General features: G+C 39.2%; 1 protein-coding gene across 1 annotated transcript in view; it reads right to left on the bottom strand.

Moving 5' to 3' along the window:
- Positions 1–1,152: 1,152 nt before the first annotated feature.
- Positions 1,153–10,793, bottom strand: part of ATP6V0D2 (ATPase H+ transporting V0 subunit d2) — a 48,306-nt gene continuing 38,665 nt past the window's right edge. Inside the window, exons 6-9 of the mRNA XM_058698465.1 lie at positions 9,407–9,583; positions 8,157–8,234; positions 6,263–6,461; positions 1,153–1,791 (exon numbers count right to left, since the gene is read on the bottom strand). Of these exons, the coding sequence (XP_058554448.1) occupies positions 6,300–6,461; positions 8,157–8,234; positions 9,407–9,583 (417 nt within the window). The 3' untranslated portion in view covers positions 1,153–1,791; positions 6,263–6,299. The remainder of the gene's footprint in view (positions 1,792–6,262; positions 6,462–8,156; positions 8,235–9,406; positions 9,584–10,793) is intronic.

Raw genomic sequence — 10,793 nt, 5'->3', positions numbered from 1 at the left:
TTTTAATGTTTATTTTATTTTTGAGACACAGGGAGACAGAGCACGGATGGGGGAGGGTCAGAGAGAGGGAGACACAGAATCCGAAACAGGCTCCAGGCTCTGAGCTGTCAGCACAGAGCCCTACGCGGGGCCCGAACCCACAGACCGTGAGATCATGACCTGAGCCGAAGTCAGAAGCTCAATCGACTGAGCCACCCAGGCGCCCCAACTCATGTTAAGTTCTATGGCTCAGATAATCCCAGTATTTCACAGAATTATATTTAGCACAAGGGACAATTAAACTATGAAGTATTAATTCTTTATAATATGATTTATGTTTATGTATTTGCATGTGTGGATCTTAAATAACTTTCCTCTGATCTTCCTACTGAAAAACCTTGAGGCTTTGAAAGTTTTATCCGTGTAAATCACTGTCATCACACCAGCAAAGTGAATCCTTTTGCAGTATCACATGATCTGGACACTGGGAGCTGAGAATTATGGCCATCTTTCTTCCAGGGCTCTGCAAATCTTTTTATTTTTTAAATTTTTTTAATGTTCATTTATCTCTGAGACAGAGAGACAGAGCACGAACGGGGGAGGGGCAGAGAGAGAGGGAGACGCGGAATCTGAAGCAGGCTCAGGCTCTGAGCTGTCAGCACAGAGCCCAACGCGGGGCTCGAACTCACGGATGGTGAGATCATGACCTGAGCCGAAGTCGGATGCTTAACCGACTGAGCCACCTGTGCCCCATGGGCTCTGAAAATCTTAAGTAAAATATTATTGAATTAAAAAATCTAATCGTGAAGATTATTAAAATCTTAGCCATATGTTTCCTTTTAATTTTCACATACACGTGGAATCTAAAAAAAAGAAAAAAATTAACCCCTAGAAATAATGAGTAGAAAAGTAGTTGCTAGAGGCTGGAATATGGGAAGATATAGAGAGGTTAGTAAAAGGAGACAAACATTCAGTTCTAAAATAAATAAGTTTTGAGGATCTAATGTATAACATGGTGACTATTGTTGATAACATTGTATTGTATAACTGAAATTTGCTAAGACAGCAGAACTTAAATGTTCTCATGGGGGAAAAAAAGATAACTATGTGAAGTGATGGATGCATAATTAACTCAATGGGGGACTTCTTTCACAATGTACATATATATGGAATCACCACATTGTACACTTTAAATATCTTACAATTTTATTTGTCAATTATACTTCAACAAAAGCTGAAAAAACAAAATCTTTAATTTTTAAAAATTCCTGATGTTGCAGAAATAAACTGAAATATATTAGTATTCCACTCTTATATTTAAGTAAAACCAGAAAATTAAAAAGAAATCCCGCATTGAAACAAACCAAAAATGAAAAGCTGCAAGCATCTTATACAAAAAAATGTATATCTCAGCACGAATAAGAGAATAGTTCATTTTAAAAACCAACAAAAATAAGATATGAAAATGTATAAATTATTTAAATTCTAGAATTGCTGTTTGTTCAAAAAATGACCAAGGTGATAATGGCTTTTACCTCTGGAGAGCTAGATTGAATATCAGTGAATCTGGTGCTGCCAAGTCTTCTTGGAAAACAAGACGGGTACATTGTCAACTGGAGTTGCTTATTCATATCTGGCTCTGGGAATGGCATTTCTGTCTTCAAATGGTATAGTGGTAGTCCTTCCAGGTCCAAGACTCACTTGTAGGTGACATGTCCAGAAACAATGTTTGTCTGGACCAGCTGCAGAGATGACTGGAGAGGGAGAGGCTTATATAGGACTTAGAAAGGACTTCAGAGTAGCCAGAAAAACCTGTTGGAGACATCCAATGATGGTCACTAAGCACCATTGTCCTACTTGGTAGTATTGCACAAAAGTACTCTAAATTTAGTGATTTAAAACAACCATTTTATTGTGCTCAAGGATTCAAGTCAGAAATTTAGGAAGGACTTGTCTAGGAGGTTTTCAGCTGGGGCCTCTCATATAGTTGTGGTCTGGTGTTAGGCTTGGCCTTTAATTTCGTGTCTGATGATGTTACTGGGACACACTTCCAACATGACTCTCTTCACATGGCTGGCAGTTGATGCTATTGTTGGAGCTCCACTGGGGCTGCCATATTTACTTATATTTGGCTACTCCATGTGACTTGAGTGTCCACACTTGATTTGGCTTCCTCACAGTATGGGAACCTCAAAAGAGCTGGACTATCTACCTGTAGCTCAGGACTGCAAACTAGCAGGTAAAGGAAACTGCATTGTCTAAGAAGTCATACAGCACCACTTTGTCTGGATTTTGCTGTTAATGAGCAAGTCACTAAAGCCAGCTCAAATTCTAGGAAAAAGGACAAAGTCTCCATCTCTTGGTGAGGGGCATGTCAAAGAATGAGCAGACACATGCTAAACCACTGCAATCCTCTCTAGTGATTGGATGCTTATTCCTTGCTAACTGCAATTGAGACCTCATACTTTCTCATTTACATTTTTATGTTTATTTCCAACTTTGTCAATAAGAGGTCCACACCATCTAGCAAATAAAAATAGTCTCAGGGGTTCCAGAAGTCACCATTGTCATAGAGCTACTGATATACTTTTATAGTTTGTCAATGATCCTAACTTAAAAAAATTTTTTTTTAATGTTTATTTATTTTTGAGAGAGAGAGAGAGACAGCCAGCCAGACAGACAGACAGTGTGAGTGGGGAAGGGGCAGAGAGAGGAAGACACAGAATTTGAAACAGGCTCCAGAGCCTGACCCAGGGCTCGAACTCACGAACTGCTGAGATCATAACCTGAGCTAAAGTAGGATGCTTAACCGACTGAACCACCCAGGTGCTCCAATGATCTTAACTTTTAAATGGCATTTGTGGATCGGGTCAGAGTCATAATTATTTGGGGACAATTCCTTTCTAATATATTGATTTACACTAGTCTCTACATGCATCTTCTTATTCTCTCTTCTTTCCAAAGATAATCCCAACTTGCCTTCCTGTGCCTAAACAGTCAGGTGTCCATGTTGAGGATGGCTCTGCTGAGTTGGACTCAGTGATCAAGTCTTCAGTCAGTGGAAGCCAAAACCTACAGCATGGGGTAACTGAGGAGAAGGGGAAAGGGGTAGAAAAGTGATCAATGGGGGGCTGGATAGACTAATGAAGATGTAAATGAGAAGAAAGAACATGGGAGGTTGCTTACGGCAGGTGGTTTGGAACTTATTATAGCTCCTAGATCCTATTTTCATATGTATAAAGCTTATACATTTTATGACAACATAGCAAAATGACACCACGAATCCTGGCATCAGCTATTTGTGGCAAGTCAGATGAAATCACCAAGAATGACATCCTCTGATAATGTCACCTATATTCCTCGCAATACTATTCTATACATACATGTATTAATGCTTCCATTTGCTGACATGAAGAGAAAATGACTCAAAGGAGCTGAAATGAGTCAAACAATAAGGAGACTTTTATCTGCTCCTGAAACTAAGGCACAACAGTAACTGTAATTGTATCCTTCCCATACCTACATCCCATCTGTGAGATTTGACATTATTAACAGCATTTTTAAAATAGTGGTAAACATAAGAGTTACTACTAATGAAATCCTCAGATCTGATCATCATCAAGTCTTCCTTCACTCTAGTTTTCTTTTATTGCACCTTCTCAATGTCTTACTACATTGCTGCCATGCTGGGGGTTGAGATGGAGGTGGAGGTGGACACGTCAGAATGGTTACGTGAATTCCTTCATTGTCCAGCAATAGTTACTTAGCCTTGGGCCAAACTCTTCCAGATCTAGGAGATCCAGGATGGTCATTTCCATTTGCCCTCAGTCCATGCTCTTTCTTAAGGCATCTGGAACAGATAAAATGACTGCATTTCTTCTTAGATGTTCTCTAAATATCCTGAGAATTGCAACTGCTATTTTGAATCCCATAGAGCACCGCAAATTCTCCCAACTGCAAAACCTCATTAGAGACTTAGTTCCTGTCCACGGGTAGACTGATAAAGAAGGGCATGTGAACTGATACAAAAGGAAACGGGAGCAAGGCTAGAGGGAGGGGTGACACAAAAGGGTAAGGAATGGACAGAAGTCTACACTAGGGTATAGGCAGGACTGCTGTAGACTGCATGCAGTTCTGGGTATAGAATTCATTAGAATAGTGTTCCAAGACCAGCCATGCAGCAGACTATAGAGGTGGAAATTGGAGCAATTGATGAAATACTGCTGGGAAGAATGTGGGAAAGGGATGGTAAGGAGTCTCAGTTTCAATTGCTTAGAAAAAGGCTTTTAGCCTCATTGTTTTCTACACTGCATATATAATTGACTTTTGGCCTCATTTTACATAAGATAAAATGCTTTTCAAAGGTCCATGATCTCCACTGTAGACCAGTTTCCTAGGGCATGACAGAGAAGTCAGATCCCAGCTCAGACACCTGAAAGCTATTAAAATCCAAGGCAAGTTCTTCATAGTTTTGGTTTTGTTTTGCTTTGTTTCAAGGCAAGTTCTTCATTGCAGCGTGTGTATCTTCCTAATGGGGGCATGTTCTATTTGCCTCACAGGGTTGTAGGGAAGTTCCTTGCTCATATAGTCACACATTGGTTACACTTGACTGGGGAAGGGGCTTGGGGAATTGGAGCCATTCAGTTGTGTAGAAGGAAAGGGACTTGCAGCCCTTTGGATAACTTCAGCCTGTTGCATTATGGCCCATTAGGGCCCCCCATACATACCATGCAGAGGTGAGTGGGCAAGGGTTGGTCTGAGAATCCTCTCACAGTAACTTTCTCTAAGCTGCCTCTTTCCTATTATCATCTTTGCTCTCAGCTTGAAGCCTTAGACCTTCCCACTGCAGATACCATAGATTAAAATGTAAAATATAGGCGTTTCCTGGTCCAGGAAACTCATGCATGGCCAGGAGCAAGTCAGGGAGGATGCTTCCCAGACCAGAGGCCACATGTGGGAACCAGGCTCTTTGGGGCCAATTGACAAGTCTGCAGTGGAGCCCTTTACAAGGCACTGGCCTTTAGCCACCATGACATGGGTATGAGCTAGGCTTTTTGCACTGGGAAATCTAGGTATTTGACTTTCCTTTCAGGAATCTGAGCCACTGCTTTTCCTTATGCTTAAAAATTTCTATTAATAAAATTACCAAAATATTCTATGAAAAAGTTGGATTTGGCAGAAAAATAGATTTACTCCTTGGTCCAGGTGCCTAATTTTAGATACAAGTATATGTAGATTCTCTGTACATACACTCAAAGAGTTTTATATATATATATATATATATATATATATATATATATATATATATATATACATTTTTTAATGTTTATTTTTGAGAGAGAGAGAGAGCACGTGCGCAAGTAGGGGACGGGCAGAGAGAGAGGGAGACACAGAATCTGAAGCAGACTCCAGGCTCTGAGATGTTAGCATAGGGCCTGATCTGGGGCTTAAACCCACAACCTGCAAGATCATGACCTGAGCCAAAGTTGGACACTTAACTGACTGAGCCACCCAGGCGTCCCTATATGTTTATATTTTAAAATATAGTAAATACAGATCTTTTACTTAGGAATCTGTTATTTTTAAAGAAAGAACTTGTTTGTTGATTTTTCCTTTCCTGGGTAGAAATTCTAAAGAAATTCTATAAAAAGTCCATATCTTGTAAACTGAATGTGAGATTTATTCTTCTGAATGAATGAAATACAATTAGCAGGGTTACTTTCTTCTCAGGCAAAGCATGAAGGAACTGCAAGAGATTTAAAGGGAATTGTGAGGAAAGTTTAAACAGGAGCCTTAATAACAAATTTAATACTACTTGCATCTAAGGAATATGATTCAGAATTGTGTAGCTTTCCCAAGACAACCAGTAAAAGTGTATTAGGAAAAAAAATACAATATTTTCATGACATGTGGTCCATGTTGGCCTCATATAGCCCTGGATTTTTGTGGACATAGGGGAGGACAAAGAAAAGCAGACAGTACTTGGGCCTGTAGAGAAGCATAGGAAAGCAAGAGTAAAACACTTTAGTTAGATCTGATTGTTAATACAACCAAACAAGAATAGGAAACGTACTATAGGTTAATTAGGATTAATGTCTAAGATCTGGTAAAAAGTGAGACATAAATGGGGAAACAAAATTTAAGGCCACTGGAAAAAAAAAGAAATACTATTTCAGGGCTGATTTACTATGTTTCTAGTGGGTCCGCAATGGTGTGGATTATTTTTATATAACCCAGATAATATAACACAATTCTTTTTTTTCCCCTCAGAACCTCTTCTTACTATGTAAGATTTTCCGCATGTGAGGTCCCTCACTGGGTTATAAAATTGGAATATAACTGTTAATTTTAGTTCGATGTCTCTGTGAAATGCATTCTGCTATCCACACGATATTTCTCATTTCTTGTTCCTTCAGCTTTGTGTATGCGTAAAACACACCATAGTGGAATTGCCTGTTGAATGCCAGCACATTCATTTGTACCTGAGGAAAGAAAAAAAAATACGGACCATCAATACGGACCATCACTTCTTGGGAGCATACTACATTTATGAAGTAACATTAAGCTACAGACTAACTTGTGTATGTGCGGTGCTTATTTGTATTTAAATAGGCAATGTCCAAAATGGGTCAAATAGAAGAAAACAGTAACAACCCATGAGGTTCTAAAGGGAGCATTAATGTCACTCTATAGATAAAGGTAGACAATAGTAGTTTTAAAAAGGCAAGTTTAAATAAATAAATAAATAAATATAAATAAATACAAAGTAGGTTTCTAGAATCTCAAGACAAACTCCAAATCTGAGCAGCACTGCTACCACAAAGATAACGAAAATCTTGGTGTTTGTGTGGAACTTTGCAGTAATATAGTTGGCTTTTAGCCAGAGGCTTGTTTCACTTAGGTAAACTGCTTTTCCTTGGCCACAACTTTGAACATTTTAAAAAGGTTTGTAGGCTATCTAACTGTCCTCCATGGCAATGTCACAGGCCCCTGGGATTTGGAATGAGTGACATTATGAGCTTTCTTAAGATGCTCTGCAGCAACAAGACATATGGTTGAATTGTTTTGTTTTGTTTTGTTTCTGCAGAAGGTAGATCAGTAAAAGAAAATTTTCAAAGAAAATTTGTTTAACTGGGGTGAAGTCTGAAATGGAATAATTCTTTTATTCTTTTCCATCTTGAAAAAAAGGATGAGAGGTACTGAGTCCCTCGTGCAGCTCTGAAAACCTCAAGCCAAGTATTCAGGAAGTGGATGTCCTTGCTTGCAGGAACAGACACTTATTTTTCCTGCCAAGGGCAGCTTTCTTAACAGCTTTCTTTGAAGCACTTGTGCAATAGTGTGGAATTTTAAAAATATCCCTAAGATATGGGATAACTTGCATTGTTTTTACTTTTTTCTGTGACAGGCACTAGAGAGCTGTTGGAAAATGTGTACAGTAGGACTTACAGGAAGGGTCCCGTACTGCTTTGTGGAGCCAGCCTTACCCTAAAATTTGGATAGATTTCAGGGTTCTCTGTCAATCAATTAAAAGGGAAGAGTCAGTGGTTTCAGAGAAATGAATAGAATATACCAGAAAAACTCTCTAAATTTGGGAGACCTTACTATCCCCCTCAAAAAAAGACCTTTTTGTTGAATGGTTTAGTAGCCCAGGAATTCACTATGAATGGATTAAGTGTTCTGCTTTTTAGGAAAGAGAATCATCTAAACTCTCTGGATGGATTTCTATACAAATAATTAGTAAGTGTTGCAATTGTGTTCATAAGCTATATTATAACCGTAGACAAATCCTTCTTGAAGAAGGAATGGATCAGAGAGTAAGATGCACTTAACAGAGTGCACAGCATGAGGATAGTCAATATATGATCATGGGAATGTCCTAGCTCTGATTCTCTGGTGAATTATGGAATTGCTGCTTTCCTTGCAAAGCATCACTATGCACACTATGTGTTTCTGGGTAGGACAATTGCACAGGAAGCCATCATATGAAAACCATTGGCCTTCCAGGGATGCTAGTACCCATTTGGCCATCAAATTGTGAGTGTGTTTAATCAAGTGAACTGATCAACTATAAAAAGACCCACCACACACAAAAGAAAATCCGAAGTAAGAAAACATCTAAATCCCAGAGCAAGAGAAAAAGAGAACATAAACTAATAGCATTTCCATTTATATCATACCTCACGCTCATAAAACACATCCTCCAACGTCTTTCCTCCACTGCCATCACCCACAGCCTCAAACAAAGGCTTATATACCTAAAAAACAAAAAGATTATTTTAAACGAATTCTCATTTCTTATATATGAGGATATTTTCCTGGCTATATAGAAAATGACGTATCTGTCTGTTCTAAAAAATCTATCCAGAAGGGCTGAATGGTTTTTTGTAGGATTTTTGGCCTCCTGAAAAAATACCCCAAAAATCCAGATAAAAAAGTATGGATGGAATTCTAGCCATTGGCTTATTCAGGTCTTTAGAAGAAGCAGCAAATGCAATTGTACTCTCAATGTACATTGGATGAGCTATTTTCTACATTCAGTTCTTAGGGCTAGTTGGGCACATTATAGAGGCTAAATGAATGCTTGAGGTTTAACCATCACAGGTTCATGGGTTCTTTGGCATGGCAGTTGATAAACTTCACATGGAATTTCAGGTGTGGAAGGGGTGGAGATTGGGGAAACGTTCAAAATTTAATATTATGCTCAAAAGCTTCTTGCAATGACATGAGATACTACAAAGTTTTATGCAGTTTACTGGCTTCTCTTTTCTGGAAGTCTTCAGAAACCCATAGGAAAAGATAAGAGTGTCATTCCAGTTCTGGAAAAGTTACCTGGAGGAAATCATGTTTCTGTAAATTAGAAAGAATGGAATCTGGGGATGAGGTGTAGAACCTAGATGTGGATTAAGGGCAGGACATAGCAGCCTTCATTCCAGTGCCTATTTCTGGCCACTGAAAAGGTATAAACCAATATGTCCATATTCTCCCTTGTATTTCCGGTAGACATTCTGTACCTGAGCCTGTTTCCCCAATGGGCACTTGAAAGGACTACTGGGTCAGGCTATTTTATATAACTTTGACATGAGCTCACATATCCAGAACACTGCACCAGTCCCTTGGGGAACTTGCTTTATCAAGCACTTCAAATGAAGTGCTCAAATGACTGCTCCTTGGAGATTTAAACAAGTACTTGCTTGGCAGGAACCTCAAAAAAAAAAAAAACACAAAAAAAAAAACACAAAAAACCACTAGTATGGGTTAGAAACTTCAAGTATTTCTTTGGGAGACACAGTTACAAAATGACATTGCTTTCTACCTTACAAACATTATAACTGCTTTAGATAAGATGTGTAATTTTGATGTGTGAACTTCTAAAGTACACGTGATGAAATAGCATGAGGCTTTCAGGGTCCCCAGTGTGGTCACGTACTCCATAATGGTCTGCTACTCTCCTCATCTGATCGAAGTCTTCTGCTTGAGCCAACAGGCGCAGCCCCTCAGGGTACAGCTTGCCACAGGTCGGGTAGAGGGTCTCCCGGTCGTCTTTGCTCAGTTCAGTGCCAAAGGAGTTAAGAGTGATGATAAAAGCACGTCTGTCAGCCTCAAACTGAATTTGCAAAGACATAGTATCAGCAAAATCTAACCATGTACTAACTGCTGTAAACAGAACCCTAAGTAGACAAATTTATGTCCAGAGTGATTTGCTCTCTGTTCTGGATTTATGTCTAATTTTAATACAAATATGTGTTATTAATATTCCCTTAGTCTCAATGGAGTAATTTTGCTTCCCAGAAAAGGATCACCTAGTGATAATAGGTTAGGACTCTTTAAACCCCACTAAACTTTAGTTCCCAGGAACTCTGCAATTAGTTACTCATGTGTCTCTGTCACATAAGCCACTAGAGTCTAAAATATCCTTTCCATGAAAATGGGAATAAACCTACTTGTTGGGGTCTGTTCAAGAATAGGACAAGATAATGTAAGTGGAAGTGCCTGGGGGGTGTTTGGAGCAAAAAGTGCACGAAATAAATATTAACATCTCTTTCTGGTTATTGATGTCAGTAGGATTTTTTACATAATGAAACTTTATGCTATATGCCATTTGTTTATACTTTTTAAAAATGTTTTATTTATTTTGAAAGAGAGAGTAAGAGAGAGAGAGAGGGAGAATCTGAGTGGGGGAGGGGCAGAGAGAGAAGGAGGGAGAGAGAATCCCAAGCAGGCTCTGTGCTGTCAGCGCAGAGCCAGATAGGGGCTCGATCTCATACACAGTGAGATCATGACCTGAGCTGAAATCAAGAGTCAGATGCTTAACCGATGAGCCACCCAGGCACCCCACCATTTGTTTGCTCTTTAATAGTTTTGGTTTTCTTCTTTAAAGTCCTAGGTTGGACATTAATAAATCTAACTCAGTAGCTAAGAATTACATGGCCCAGGACAAGTTACCTTTCTCTCCGGCCTCAGTTTCCTCACTTGTAAGATGATAGGGTTTGACCTCATGATCTTTCAGGTGGGTCACGTATGCTCATGGCCTGCCTTTGTGCTCAGCACCACTAGGCAACTGAGCAAACAGCTCCAAGTCAGGCCTATTTCCTGTAACCACTCTGTTTTTCTTGAAATTTCTTACTATTCCTTTGGTCTCCATGTTTCTTCTATCTCTTGGTTCTTCTCCTACCTCTTCTGACCATTCCATCTCAGTCTGTCCTTTCTGGGATCCTCTCTGCTTATCATGGGAGTTTATCATAGTGTCCTTGAGCTACAAAACTCTACATTCCTGAAACACCCTGCACTTGCATTCTTTTAAAATCTGGAAATTC

Source organism: Neofelis nebulosa, chromosome 14 (assembly GCF_028018385.1).
Source record: "Neofelis nebulosa isolate mNeoNeb1 chromosome 14, mNeoNeb1.pri, whole genome shotgun sequence".
Classification (NCBI taxonomy): Eukaryota; Metazoa; Chordata; class Mammalia; order Carnivora; family Felidae; genus Neofelis; species Neofelis nebulosa.
This window is presented reverse-complemented; position numbering and strand designations above follow the sequence as displayed.